Source organism: Erinaceus europaeus, chromosome 20 (assembly GCF_950295315.1).
Source record: "Erinaceus europaeus chromosome 20, mEriEur2.1, whole genome shotgun sequence".
In the NCBI taxonomy this organism is placed as follows: domain Eukaryota; kingdom Metazoa; phylum Chordata; class Mammalia; order Eulipotyphla; family Erinaceidae; genus Erinaceus; species Erinaceus europaeus.
In genome coordinates, this window is record NC_080181.1 from 45315618 (window position 1) to 45331392 (window position 15775).

Consider the following 15775-nt stretch of genomic DNA (forward strand, 5'->3'; position numbering starts at 1 on the left):
CGGTTCACAAGCGGTGAAGCAGGTCTGCAGGTGTCTAACTTTCTCTTCCCCTCTTCTCTCCATTTCTCTCTGTCCTATCCAACAACAACAACAATAAAACAACAAGGGCAACAAAAGGTAATAAATAAATAAATATAAAAAAAGATCTGTTGTCTCTCCCCTGTACCCTGAGATAAAAATGATTTTTTAATTTGTATTTATTTCAATTTTAGGAAATATTTTTATGTATTTATTATTGGATAGAGACAGAGAAATGCAAAGGAGGAGATAGAGAGGGAGAGAGACAGACATCTGTGGTCCTGCTTCACCACTTGTGAAGTTTTCCCCCTGCAAGTGGGGACAAGGGGCTTGAACCTGGATCCTTGCACACTGTAATGTGTGCTCTTACCCAGGTGTGCCACCACCTGGCCCCTGAAAATGGATTTTGTGCCCCCTGAATTTAAAATTGCCACCATGAAGTATAAATAAGTGGAAACTGACACATGAGAATGTAGTTTATAATGAATTGTCCTGAAAAGCTGTAACTATGTGGGTAATTTTAAACAGGTGTGGCCCACTGATTGACCTTTGTAAAGGCCCCCATGTAAGACACACTGGAAAAATCAAAGCCATAAAAATCTTCAAGGTAAGGACTTACTCTTTTAACATTACTACATATATTTGCCATTTATTGAACCATTGTATATTCACAGCAATACCTTGAGACATAAACTGTGATCATTACTATTTGACAAAAAATAAACAAGCAGAAAATGGTGACCAATAATACTGTGCAATACATACTGCTAAATATTATTGTAAATGAGTTTCAGACAGTTATAATATGTCCCCATGTGCTAATGGTAGTGAAGGAAGCTTGGGAGCTCTAGTGCCCCACCCCTGTGTGGCACCTCACCGCTGCTCCCCAGTCCAGGTTCTGGTTTCTATCTATCTGAATGTAAAAGGGATCTGGATTGGTGCAAGTGTGCATGGGTAAGGCCTTGCTGTACACACACATTGACAAAAATAAAGAGAATTGATTTCAGTCCTGACCTTAATAAATTGGAGAGTGGGATTAGGTAGCAGCAAGCCCTTTTTTCTTTTAAATATTTATTTATTCCCTTTTGTTGCCCTTGTTGTTTTTTTATTATTGTAATTATTATTGTTGTTACTGATGTCATCGTTGTTGGATAGGACAGAGAGAAATGGAGAGAGGAGGGGAAAACAGGGGGGAGAAAAAAATAGACACCTGCAGACCTGCTTCACCACCTGTGAAGTGACTTCCCTGCAGGTGGGGAGCCGGGGGCTCGAACTGGGATCTTTAAGCTGGTCCTTGTGCTTTGCGCCACGTGTGCTGAACCCACTATGCTACCGCCCAACTCCCAGGAACAAGCTCTTAATTTTCAGTAGTAGATCAGTATGGCCAGTCTGAACTTCCTGTCCTTTTCTTTAGCAGCTCCCCTCTGTGCTAGTCCCAGTTGCTGTTAATCTCTACCCCAGTCCCCACTTCTGCTCTAGCTTTTCTTTTATTCCTACCTGGAATCCACACTGCACACTTTTCACAAATCTAACGTGGTAGAATTTGGGCTGGGGAAGTTTAGATAGAATCAATTTAAAATTCTTCCCAGGGCCACCAAAAGCCACCTGTAAGTAAGTAAGTTATGTTGACATATTAGTAGAAAATTGCCTCCATATTTAAGAGCAGTTTTGTTCAGACCTAAGTGTGTGCTAATGTTTACCAACATTTTGCTGGATGTCTAGAACTCCTCAACATATTGGGAGGGCAATCCTGAAATGGAAACCCTGCAGCGGATCTATGGGATATCGTTTCCTGATGACAAGATGATGAAAACCTGGGAGAAGTTCCAGGAAGAAGCCAAGAACCGTGATCACAGGAAAATTGGGAAAGTATGTCACATGCACAAGTTCCTACAGAAAGGAAAATGCACCTCTGTTGCCTCAGGGTTACATCTCGTACAAACTAATTTGTTTTAAAAATAATATTTATCTTCTCTTATCTTCTATTTTGTGGGCATTGGCACTGTTGAGTTCTTTTGTGTTGACCTCCAAGTAACCCCCCCAAATTTTTCTATTTCTTGTTAAAAGAGTTTGAAAAATGCATGTGTCTTTAATGTTCATCATGATATGAACATACAATGAAAATTGTATATAATGGATAATATACTTTGTGTTTGGGAAGCAAGACAGAGAGAATGAATCAAGTTAGAATGTAAGCAGGCCTGTGTTTGTCTTAATCACTCACAGAGCTGTGTCATACAAAGTTCCAGGCATTTCTTTGCTTATGGATGCCATGTCCTGGTCACTAACAGCTCTTCCAGGTTTGGTGAGAAGACAGAGGATGATGGCTGACGTGGGACCTGGAATCTTTAATCAGTGACAGCCACTGCCCACCATTAATGAAAGCCCCTTTCTCTGGGGAGCTTGTCTGATCTTAGTGCCTTACTGTTTCTCCATGGCCATACTCCAGTGTGTCAGTAAAGAAATGATCAATCAGCAAAGTGTGAAACTACAAGCTAAATCAAAGTTAAGTAGTCATAAATGTAAATTGCAATGTTGCCTTGTACTATTTTTGCATAAAGTTAGGATACATATTGAAGGGTTCAAATGTCCATTCTTAGAAGGCAGAAATGATAACTTGAGTGTGTGTCTTATTCCCAGAATGTCATGTGTACACAGTAAATAGCAGCAGCAGACAGAAGATTTGAGGTGTGGTTGTTGTTTTAATCTAGGAGCAAGAACTTTTCTTCTTCCATGATCTGAGCCCTGGGAGTTGTTTCTTCCTTCCCAGAGGAGCCTTCATTTATAATACACTTATGGATTTCATACGAGTAAGTTGATTTTTCAATTTTTTTTCTTTTTCATCAACTCCGTTTTACTGTTTCTTCTCATAGTAAAATGGTCAGACATCCCCAGGAGTGTTATTTTAGTAATATTAAGAATTCTGAACCTAAAAAGAAAAATACTGAATTGTGTCTTCGAATAAAACCATGAAGGGAGACCAGTCTGGTGGCATAGCTGGTTGAGTACACATGTTGCAATGTACAAGGACCTGGGATCAAGTCCCCAACCCCCGCCTGTAGGGGGGAAACTTTACAAGCAGTGGAGTAGTGCTCTGTCTGTCTGTCTGTCTCTCTATCTCCCCCTTCCCACTCAATTTCTCTCTGTCTCTGTCCAGTAAATAAGTATTTTAACAAATGAAAATAACATTGTATTTACCTTAAATTAAATGCATTCCTGAATTTAAATATACTTGTCCCTGTAAGTTTCTAGAGTATATACAACACACACACAAAATCAGCATTAGGGGCAAAAAAAAAAAAAAAAAAGGAATGGTTTGTGAAAGAAAAAGGAGGAAGTTTCAGATCTAACTTCTTATTTTTTTAATTTTTAATTTTTTATTTAAGAAAGGATTAATTAACAAAACCATAGGGTAGGAAGGGTACAATTCCACACAATTCCCACCACCCAATCTCCATATCCCACCCCCTCCCCTGATACTTTCCCATTCTCTATCCCTCTGGGAGCATGGACCCAGGGTCATTGAGGGTTGCAGAAGGTACAAGGTCTGGCTTCTGTAATTGCTTCCCCGCTGAACATGGGCGTTGACTGGTCGGTCCATACTCCCAGTCTGCCTGTCTCTTTCCCTAGTAGGGTGGGTCTCTGGGGAAGCGGAGCTCCAGGACACATTGGTGGGGTCTTCAATCCAGGGAAGCCTGGCCAGCATCCTGATGACATCTGGAACCTGGTGACTGAAAAGAGAGTTAACATACGAAGCCAAACAAATTGTTGAGCAATCATGGACCCAAAGCTTGGAATAGTGGAGAGGAAGTGTTAGGGGGGCAGATCTAATTTCTATCTGACTTCTGCAGGACAGAGGAGAGCCTTAAAGGACTCTCTTATCATTTATAAGCAAGATAAGCTAGGAAGCTTGTTTCCCAAAATGAGGTCCTTGGGCCACTGGTATTCCTCTGTTATCTATAGGGTGACTCCAAAGTAGTTCACAATTCTTTAAAACGCCTATTGTAGTAAAGGTTCTTAGAATAGAAAGTCTTCACTGGGACTATTTAGATAATGTTTAGAGGTGATACATGCAGATTGCTAGAACTACATTTACATATACATATACAAAAAATCATTACACGTGAGAGAGAGAGAGTCACATGAAACTGAGAGGCACCAGAACACCACGTGGTGAGAATCAGACTTGCCGCCTGAGGCAATCCAGATGAATTACTTCCCTAGCCACTAGAACTGCCTTCTCTACTCGCCTTCATTTGTCTTTTCTATATCAATATTCACCTAAAATGTTCATTAACTCAGTTTTCTTTGTGCTTGTCACTAATTCAGCTTCAATTTCATATCAAAACTCTGGAACTCCTTGCAGTATGATCCGATGAGCCAGATAATCACTTGGTAAAAACTGATTTTCCTCTGAAAGTATGATCTTCTTGCTCCAGAATTAACATGCTGCCAAGATCGCCAACTGATGTCGTGGCTGCCTTCTTTTCATCACTCTTCGCCCTCCTGCAGCTCCTGTGCTGAGTTCCTTCTTTCCCCATCCCAGCTCTTCCTCTTCCTTCTCATTCAGGAAGACCTATCTGAATAATGGCCATAGAAAACATCTGCGCTGTTTTCCTTTCTTCTCTTTTGGTCTGTGCCCTTGGAGGCTGACCAGTCTGGACTTGATCCCTTGGGATACACTCTTCCTATAGGGTTTGACCAATGCTTAGCCATGGTACGAGGGCAGAAGGTTGGAAGTGAGACTTAAAGGACCACTGACTATTATTAGAGACTTTAGCAGGTTCTAATGACCATCGCAGCTGCAGCCCCTGACATGTTTGACATCCTAGGTTGGGTGTGGCATGTGTGGAGAATAAATAGTGTCTTTAAAGGACTCTCTTATCTTTTATAGATGCAAGATAATCATGGCTGACGTTCAAGCCTATGGTCCCATGGTTTGGGTTACAAAATTGTACAGTCATTAAATGCACAATCCCCATGGTTTCTAATTCTAAGGTAAGGGCATTGAGGGGACAGAGTGGGTCCCTGAGACATATAATGAAAATATTTGGTAGATACAGGCAGGCTGGAGTACTTGGAACTGCCAGGAACTTGTTTGATGAAATTGACCTTTCTATGCAAAAAAATACAGAACTTAGAAGGATGCAACCTGTTTTTTCTCTTAGCTTTCTGTTACATGATCCTGCCTCTTCCTACAGTTAGGAAGAATATTATTATTATTATTATATAGATATTATACATAAAACTGGTTGCAGAGAAGCTAGGTCATGTTATTTCTCAGTAAAGTATTTCTTCTCAGCCAGAACTGATCACTCAGCAGAATCAGAGAGTAAGCTGAGTTGGGACTAGACTTCTCATTTGACAAGTCTCAGTCTGCTTCTCTTCCTAGCCCCTAGTCTTCTAGGGTTTTCATTTCAGAATATGGTGTACCTTTTTCTCTCGAGCCCCCAAAAGACTTGGAAGAGCCCTTGAATGTGTTCTGCTGAGTAGAAACCATTCCAAGCCTTGTCTGCTCAAAATCTAAACATCCTCTTTTGCCTAAGAACTCAAGGGATAGATTGTCTGTGTCCCCACTTTTCTTCCCCTTACCCCAGTTCTTTTTGACAGGGTCAAAAAGTTCCTGTTTATTAGCACTCAGTTAGTTCCCTGGGCTCTTATTCTGATATCTGAGTCATTCTTCCTTTTCCACAGTCAGTAGCCCGGATATGCCTCTGATTAGCTTTCTGGGTCTGCTTAACCTGACTCTGTCAATAGAAGGTTTGGAGTGCAAAGGCATAATTACATTTTGTACTGTTTCTGTCCTTTTCAGTCTAAGCTAGTACAATTTGTTCTTTTCATCTCTTGCAAAAGATTTATTTATTTACTTATTAGAAGGAGAAGAGAGAGAGAACCAGACCACTGGCACATGCACTGCTGGGCATCAAACTCAGTGCCTCCTGATTGCAAGTTAAGCACTTTAGCCACTGAACCACTTGTTGACTGCAAGTGCACTTCTGGAAGAAAAAAAATGGAGGAGTGGTCTGTTATGTACATTTATAGTCACCATGCGTATCAAAGCCACATCCACATGTCTTCCAGAGACACTAAGCTGTTGGGAAATGATACATTAAAGATTCTTAGAAGGAAGCCTTCTAAATATTAAGAAGTTTAACTGGGAGAGTCTACAAAGTACAGATTTTTTTTTTTTTTAAGACAGAGGCGAGGAGGCAGAAAGGAGGAGAAAGAGAGTGAAAAAGTGGAACTGGGGTCATGCTCATGGCAAAACAGTGAACTGTCTAAGTGAGCTACTTCACTGGCTCCTTCAGGGCCTCCAGTAGGGAATAGAGAACTGCCCTTAAGATCTTACCCTGGGGGCCAGGCGGTGGCGCATCTGGTTAAGTGCACACATTACAGTGCACAAGGACCCAGGTTCGAGCCCCTGGTTCCCACCTGCAGGGGGAGAGTTTCACTAGTGGTGAAGCAGGTCTGCAAGTGTCTCTCTGTCTCCCCCACCCCTCTCGATCTCTGGCTATCTCTATCCAATAAATAAAGATTTTTTTTAAAAAAAGATCTTACCCCAAAGCCATACTTCATTGGCCACAACCTACATTTTATCTTGGGCCTGCCTGCAGCTATCCCTGTACTTCAAATCTGTTTTTGCTGGAACTATGTAAAATTGAGAAAGTTTTATCGCAGAACCCAGTAGGTTCTGGCACCTAAAATTGTTTATTTGTTAGGACTGGGAAAACAACACAGGAGTTTATGTAAAACAACCTTCATGCCTGAGGCTTGAAGGTCCCAGGTTCAATCCCTAGCACTACTATAAGCCAAAGCCAAGTAGTGCTCTGATCAAAAGAATTAAAGCAAAAAATTTATTTTATGGGGGCCTGGTGGCAACACACCACGTTAAACACACATAGTATTAAGTGCAAGGACCTGAGCAAGGATCACGGTTTGAGCACCTGGCTCCCCACCTGCAGGGGGCCCACTTCACAAGCGGTAAAGGAGGTCTTCAGGTTTCTATCTTTTTTCTCCCCCTCTGTCTTCCCTTCCTCTCTCAATTTCTCTATTCAACAACAACAATGGAAAAAATGGCCTCCAGGAACAGTGGATTCATACTGCAGGCACCGAGCCCCAGCAATAACCCTAGAGACCAAAATATATATATATATTTTATGAGAGCTGTCAGGGCATCACTCTGCTCCAGCTTTTGCCATGTCAGGGATGGATCCTGGGGCCTCACATGTACAAGATCTGCACTCTCTGTGCTGAGCTACTTCCTAGGCTTTGATCCCAGAACTCTCTTCTGTTTGGGTCACCCATCTCTTATTTAATCAGCAGAAATTAGAAGTCACTTGTCCTAGGGAGTCGGGCGGTAGCGCAGAGGGTTAAGTGCATGTGTCACAAAGCACAAGGACCGGCGTAAGGATCCCGGTTCCAGCCCCCGGCTCCCCACCTGCAGGGGAGTCACTTCACAGGCGGTGAAGCAGGTCTGCAGGTGTCTATCTTCTCTCCTCCTCTCTGTCTTCCCCTCCTCTCTCCATTTCTCTCTGTCCTATCCAACAACAACAACAATAATAACTACAACAATAAAACAACAAAGGAACAAAAGGGAATAAATAAATATTTTTTAAAAAGAAGTCACTTGTCCTTGTCTACATTCTAACTGGACATTTTCCCAGCTACGTGCATGAGTTCCTTGGGTCTTCTTTCTCTTTCCTACATTATCTCAAGTAACTTCACCACTAAACCTCTGGAATCATTTAACAAGTGTGTCTGTCATTTCTTCTTCAACCTCCAGGAACCTTTTTGTCACTGCCCTCCATGTTCTCACTGACAATCTTTCTGTGATCTTTCTGGCTCCCACCCCAGCAGCTTTTTGTCAAAGCAACAGGAAATGCTAAATTTTAAGTTGATAAGTTTTGTATGGGCTGTGACTGATATTCTAAATACCCAAATGGAGCCAGATGGTGGCACTTCTGGTTGAGCACACATATTAACAGTGCAGAGGTTCAGGCCTCTGGTCCCCACCTGCAGCGGGGAAGCTTCACAAATGATCAAACTGCTGCAGATGTCTCCCTCCCTCTTCCCCTTTCCCTTCCTTCTCAATTTCTGTCTCAATCCAAAATAAATGAAATGTTTTAATTAAATAAATAAATACCCAAATGACCTTTGAGGGAAAAAAAAAAGATTCCCCAGCTCTGCAGAATGAAATAAATGACCTGACATCTGGCATATTTCCCCCCCCAATTTTTCTTCTGAAATTTTCCATCCTGTGGAAAAAGTGATGCTTAGCAGATGGAGCCTCTTTACATCCTTCCTCTGGGTCCGTCAGTTGCCAACATCTTGCCAGTTTGCTTTATCGCCGTCTGCTCAAAATCGAAACAACCTCCTCGGCCTAAGAACTCAAGGGGTAGATTGTCTGTGGCCCCACTTTCTTCCCTTTACCCCATTTCTCCCCACTACAGGGTCAAAAAAGATTTGCTTGCAGTCTTTCTTTGCATGGAGTTGACATGTGTCACTATTGTGTTTTAATTTGCAATGCACCCATCCCAAAGGAGGAGTATCACCAGCGTAACTTCACAGAGGTGCTCTCCCCCAACGTGTTCAACAGCAAAGTCTGGGAAGCTTCTGGCCACTGGCAACATTACAGTGAGAACATGTTCACTTTTGATATTGAAAAGGACACTTTTGCCCTGAAGCCCATGAATTGTCCTGGGCACTGGTGAGTATTCAGAGTGAAGTAGATCTTTGCACCTCACAGCTAGCACCATAGTTCACTTTTATATATGTGGTTTTTTTAGGTTTATTTATTAATGAAGGACACACAGAGAACCAGAGCATCACTCTGGCACATGCGATACTGGCGATTAAACTCAGGACCTCACGCTGGAGAGTCCAAGGCTTTATCCACTACTGTACCACCTCCTGGGCCACTCACAGTTAGATTTTCAAGTTAACTGATGGCTCTAATCCCCAGAGTAGGTACTTATATCATCTTTACTAAATGTTTAAATAATTTTTTAAAGAACAGTTTTATTTATTACAGATGAGCAACAGAGAGTTTTACCTGAGACAAAAAGAAAGACAAGCCAGAGCACTGCTGCCGGGGACTGAGCTCAGAACTTGAGGCATGAGAGACGTATGCTCTGCCAGTTGAGATATTTCCCAATCCATCGTCCTTACTGAATTATTTAATCCTAGGGATGAAATGTTTGCTCTTTGTCGGGTATGAAAAACCACGGTCTTTTTTTTTTTTAACCAGTTAGTCTTTTTTGTGCTTCTCAGATGATAATATTATGTGTCAAATTTATATTTTATTTTATTATTACTGTTATTTGCCTCCAGGGTTATCACTGGGGCTCGGTGCCACCACTTTTCCTGTGGCTATTTTTTATCCTTTATTTTCTTACTGGATAGGACAGAGAGAAATAGAGAGGGGGGAGAAGAGAAAAGAGAGAAAGATAAATACTTGCAGACCCTGAAGGCGGGGACCCAGGGGCTCGAACCCAGATGCTTGTGTGGGTCCTTGCACTTAGTACTATATGTGCTTAACCAGGTGTGCCACCACCCAGCCCCCCTCAACTTTGTAAATTATTGTGTTACATTTCTTTTTTTTTTTCTTCCACTAGAGTTATCACTGGGGCTCAGTGCCTATACTGCTGCACTTTTCCTGCTAGCAGGTGTTCCCTCCCCCTTATTCTTTTTGATGGAGTGCAAGAGACAGAGAGATAGACTAGGAAAGAGAGAGGGGACAAAAAACAGAGGTGAGACATCTGCAGCTCTGGTCCACTACATACTCCCAAAGCTTTTCCCCTACAGGTGGTGCCTAGGAGTTGAAGCTTGGTTCCATTGTGTTGTCAGTGTGCCGTTTTGAGTCAGTTGACATTAGAAGCTAGCATTGGGGGAGAGTCGGGCGGTAGCGCAGAGGGTTAAGCGCACGTGGTGCAAAGTGCAAGGACCCGCATAAGGATCCCGGTTTGAGCCCCTGGCTCCCCACCTGCAGGGGAGTCGCTTCACAGGTGGTGAAGCAGGTCTGCAGGTGTCTGTCTTTCTCTTCCCCTCTCTGTCTTCCCCTCCTCTCTCCATTTCTCTCTGTCCTATCCAACAATGACAATATCAATAACAACAACAATAACAACTACAACAACAATAAAAACTCAACAAGGGCAACAAAAAGGGAAAAATAAATTTAAAAATAAAATAATGATTAATTAAAATTCTGAAGAAAAATACTAAAAGTGAGTGCTGTAAGAACCAGTACAAGACAGTGACAACCTTGGGGCTTAGTAATCATTTCTCAGTACTTAGCCCCTTCGTCAATGTCCATGTGTTTCTGCGTCTTCTCTAGTCTCATGTTTGCCCACCGCCCACGCTCTTGGCGGGAAATGCCTCTCCGACTGGCCGATTTTGGAGTTCTCCATCGAAATGAGCTGTCAGGGACGCTGAGCGGCTTGACCCGAGTACGGCGCTTCCAGCAGGACGACGCTCACATCTTCTGCACCGTTGAGCAGGTGGCGTGGCACAGGCGGGGTGGGGGCGGGGGGGGCGCGTGGTGGACACAGGGGTACAGTGTCCCCTTAAGTAGTTTCTGAGTCCTACAGGGCAAGAAAGAGGTGTGGTCTAGCCTCTTAAGTTCTCACTCCACTCTAACATTTTGTAATTCATTTTCTCCTCCTCCTCGTTTTTTGTTTGTTTTAGAATTTATTTATTTATTTATTTATTAATAAGAAAGATAGGAGAGAGAAAGAAACAGACATCACTCTGGTACATGTGCTGCCGGGGATTGAACTCCGGACCTCATGCTTAAGAATCCAGTGGTTTTCCAAAGTTTACCACTGCGCCACCTCCCGGACCACCTCTTCCTCATTTTAAGACTTGTTTTTTTGGGGAGTCAGGTGGTAGCGCAACGGGTTATGTGCACATGGCGCCAAGCACAAGGACTGTCATAAAGATCCTGGTTCAAGCCTCCAGTTCCCCACCTGTAGAGAAGTCACTTCACAGGCAGTGAAGCAGGTCTACAGGTACTTTTTTTTTTATTTTCCCTTTTGTTGCCCTTGTTTTTATTATTGTTGTTGTTGTTTTATTATTGATGTAGTTATTGTTGTTATTGATGTTGTCATTGTCAGATAGGACAGAGAAATGGAGAGAGGAGAGGAAGACAGACACCTACAGACCTGCTTCACCACCTATGAAGTGACTCCCCTGCAGGTGGGGAGCCAAGGGCTCCAACTGGGATCCTTATACGGGTCCTTGCGCTCCAACTGGGATCCTTATACGGGTCCTTGCGCTTTGCACCATGTACGCTTAACCCACTGCACTACCGCTGGACTCCCTGAGGTGTCTTTCTTTCTCTTCTCCTCTCTCCATTTCTCTCTGTCCTATCTAACAGTGATGACATCAATAACAACAACAGTAACTACAACAATAAAAAGCAAGGGCAACAAAAGGGAAAATAAATGAATATTAAAAATAATAACAAAAGACTTGTTTTTTTTTTTTTATAATAAGAGAGAGGGAGGCCATAATGACTCTGGGCCCATACTCCCAGACAGACAGAGAATAGGAAAGCTATCAGGGGAAGGGATGGAATACAGAGGTCTGGTAGTGCGAATTGTGTGGAGTTGCACCCCTCTTATCCTATGTTTTTGTCAGTGTTTCCTTTTTATAAATAAAAATTTAAAAAAAGAAAAGAAAATTGTGTTCAAGAAAAGAGAGAGGGAAGAAGGGAGAGAGGGAGAAAGGGAAAGGGGGAGGAAGAGAGAGAGGCAAAGCTTCATTCAACTCAGTGGGGAGGCTGGACTTGAAAAATAAAGAGATTTAAGGAGGACAGAGTGCAGAAGAAGAAAAGTTCAAGTGTAGAAAGAGAGGGAGGAAGGGAGAGGAGGAGGAAGAGAGAGAGGAGGAAGAAACCAGTGCACCACTCTGTGCTGTTAGAGATCAAACTCAGGTCCTCATGCTTACAGGCTGAGCATGCTACCAGCTGCACCAATTTCTGTGCTACACTTGAACTTTGCTTCTTTGAAGAATGAATATGGGATGATCTCTCTGGTAGGCAGAACTTGAACAAGAACAGAAAGAGGAAACATAAAGTAAAACTTGGGCTGGGTGGTGGGTGGTGCACCACAGTGACACAAGGTTCAAGCCCCCAATTCCCACTTGCAGGGAAAAAGTTTCACAAGTGGTGAAGTAGTGCTGCCAATTGATGTCTGCCTCTGTCTCTCTGCACTCTGTCCTCCTTAAATCTCTTTATTTTTCAAGTCCAGCCTCCCCACTGAGTTGAATGAAGCTTTGATGCATAGCCTCTCTATCTCTCTCTGTAAAAATTTTATGTTACGGGGGCTGGGTGATAGCACAGAGGATTAAGTGCAGATTGCACGAAGCACAAGGACCGGCTCAAGGATCCCGGTTCGAGTCCCTGACTCCCTACCTGCAGGGGAGGTCTCTTCACAAGCGGTGAAGCAGGTCTGCAGGTGCTTATCTTTCTCTCACCCTCTCTGTCTTCCCTTCCTCTCTTGATTTCTGTCTGTGCTATCCAACAACAACAACAGCAATAATAACAATAATAATAACAACAATGACCATAACAAAGGCAACAAAAAGGGGGAAAATTTTATTTTATTTTTTTTTCACCAAAGGTCTATGCCCCCACCCCCACCCCCATAGATAACCACTATAGTTCTCCCAGTCTTGAAAATAGGTTGATACGTATTATTATTTTAACCAGCACTGATCAGCTCTGGCTTATGGTAGTGCAGGGGAGAATTGAACCTGAGACTTCAGAGCCTCAGGCGGGCACAAGAGTTTGTTTGCACAACCATTATACTATCTACCACTGCCTGACATTTTTTTTCCACATTTGTATATTCAGTTGCCTATATTCTGCACATGAGCAAAGCCATTCTGTAGTTGCCTTTCACTTCCCTGCTTGCTTCCCTGAGCATAATCTTCTCCAATTTATCCACTTTATCCCAAAGGATACAGTATCCCACTTACTTCTCAGTTTTCCTCTGTCCTATCAAATAAAAGAAATAACATTAATAGTATTTTTAAAAAATGGACTGGCTTTGAGATATTCCACCAAAGCAAAGGGCTCTGGGGAATAAGGGCAGGGAGGAGGGGGGTTGGGGTCCTGGTGCATGATGGTGGAAAAGGACGTAAGTTGGGGATGAGAGTTTTTAGTAGACACCTACCATGGGGAGATGAGAAATTACACCCATGTGTCCAAGCTCCTATAAACCATTAACAATAACAAGTAAATAAAATTGTCTCCTCCTCATCATCCTTCTTCACTGCTAGGGATTCCACTGCTCCTGGAAGTCTCTTTCCTCTTTTTTTTAAGATTTTTAAAAATATTTATTTATTGATTCCCTTTTGTTGCCCTTGTTGTTTCTTTATTGTTGTAGTTATTATTGTTGTTATTGATGTTGTCGTTGTTGGACAGGACAGAGAGAAATGGAGAGAGAAAGGGAAGACAGAGCAGGGGAGAGAAAGAGAGACACCTGCAGACCGGCTTCACCCATGTGAAGCGACTCCCCTGCAGTTGGGGAGCCGGGGGCTTGAACCGGGATCCTTACTCCGGTCCTTGTGCTTTGCATCACGTGTGCTTAACGTGCTGCGCTACCGCCAGACGCCCCCTCTTTTCTTTTAATCACAGTAAAAACCGAGGGAGAAAGTCAGAGAGAGAGAAAGAGGGGAGGGGGAGAAATAGAAGGCAAGTCACGGAACCACTCCACTGCTCATGCAGCTTCCCGAATACATACCATGCCTTTGTGGTGACTGGGGACTCCACCCCAGATCCTCACGCAGGGCAAAGTGTGTGCTCTCCCAGATGAGCTAGCGCCTGGCCTCCCACTGTGATTCTCTCATGGGACCGTAGATTATCAACTTCTTGACATGAAATTTATTCTTATATTATTATTTTAAATGTCATATATTCTTACTTTAAATTGTTTATATTTTAAACCCATCAAGTAGGCTATTTTAAGAGATTTAGTAGAATTTTGTATTTGTTTGTTTGTATTGCTACCAGGGTTATTGCTGGGCCTTGGTGTCTGAACCATGAGTCCACTGCTCCCAGTATCCATCCTTTCCTTTTTCCTTGTATTTTATTTGATAAGAACAGATAGAAAATGAGAGGTGAGGGGGAAATAGATAGGGGGAGAGAGAGAAAAAAGAGAAAGAGAGAGAGAGACCTCTAGCGTTCCTTTACCACTCATGAAACTTCCTCCCTGTAGGCTGAAGAGTGGGGGTTTGAACCTGGGTCCTTGCTCATGGTAATGTAGACACTCAACTGAGTGAGCCACTGCACAGCCTGTTTTGTTTTGTCTTTGAAATCAGAGTTTACTTTTTCAGATTGTCATGTAAGTCGAGTTAAAATTGCCATGCAAGGGGACCAAGTAGTGGCACACCTGGTAGGAGCACATGTCACGGCGCACAAGGCCCTGAGTTTAAGCCCCTCCTGCCCTGTCCCCCACCTGCAGGGGGAGCTTCACAAGTGGTGAAGCAGTGCTTCAGGCGTCTCATTCTCTCTTCCTCTCTGTCTCCCCCTTCCCTCTCAATTTCTCTCTGTCTCTATCCAAAATTAATTAAGTAAAAAAATGTCATGCCAAAAAACTAGTATCGGATGATGTGGCCTAGTTGATATTAATCAGACTCTCAACCAATAACAGCAGAGTACACCATCCTTGAAAGTGTACATGGAGTATTTATCCATAGAAGGCCCATGCTTGGCCATAAAGAAAGTCTCCATGAATTTATAGTGATTCAGTTTATACAAAATATAGTTCTCTTAGGCTGGGGAAACAGCATAATGGTTATGCAAAAGACTTTCAAGCCTGAGGCTCTGAAGTCTCAGATTCAATCCCCAGCACCACCATAAATCAGAGCTGAGCAGTGTTCTGGTCTTTCTCTCTCATTAAAATAAAATTATATATATATATATAATATATAATAATATATACTACATATATTATATATTATGTTATATAATATAGTATATATATTTCTCACAAGTTGTGGGTATGGACTGACCTGCCTATGCCCATGTCCAAAGGAGAAGCAATTACAGAAGCCTGAACTCCTACCTTCTGCACCCCAAATATAATTTTGACCCATACTCCCAGTGGGGGAGAAGTGATAGGAGGAAGAGGATAAGAGGGCTCTGAACTCCAGCTCCACATCATGACCAGTAAACAGAGTAACAGAGAGGGACATTTGGACGTAGTAATAGGCTTATGTGTGGCTTGGAGGGGAAGAGAGGACGGGACCTGGAAGAAAAAGGGGGCAATTCTGTACAAATGTAGACAGTTAGATGTAGAGATGATAGTTAGCCCATGTCTGCAACCTTGGGAGAACTGCTGTGGCTTGCAATGAAGAGACTGAGGATTTACAAATCTGGTGGTGGAACGGTGTGGAATTATACCCCTGCTAACATGTAATTTTGTAAGTCAGTGTTAAATCACTAATAAAATTTATATATTTCTCTAACCACAGTGGGATTAAAGTAGGAACCAAGAACAGAAAGCTGTCTAGGACATCCCCCAAATATTTGGAAAGTAAATAATACACATTTAGACAGTGTGACTGCTTGCTTGGTGTGAATCTTTTTTTAAAAGCCATAGGCAGATTAACTTGGTTTTTTTACTTAAATATTTTAAGTTTTAATTTTTTTTTTTTTTTGCCACCAGGGTTACCACCAGGCCTCAGTGCCAGCACTATGAATCCACTGCTCCTGGTGGCTATGTTTTCTTTTTTCTTTCTATTTTATTTGGTA

General features: G+C 42.6%; 1 protein-coding gene across 2 annotated transcripts in view; it reads left to right on the forward strand.

The window, feature by feature from the left end:
- Window positions 1-15775, forward strand: part of TARS3 (threonyl-tRNA synthetase 3) — a 41372-nt gene that overhangs the window by 13623 nt on the left and 11974 nt on the right. For both annotated transcript variants that reach the window (XM_060179291.1, XM_060179290.1), the window contains 5 exons: window positions 547-625; window positions 1741-1887; window positions 2730-2828; window positions 8559-8725; window positions 10352-10514. In XM_060179291.1, coding sequence (XP_060035274.1) covers window positions 547-625; window positions 1741-1887; window positions 2730-2828; window positions 8559-8725; window positions 10352-10514 — 655 coding nt within the window. The remainder of the gene's footprint in view (window positions 1-546; window positions 626-1740; window positions 1888-2729; window positions 2829-8558; window positions 8726-10351; window positions 10515-15775) is intronic.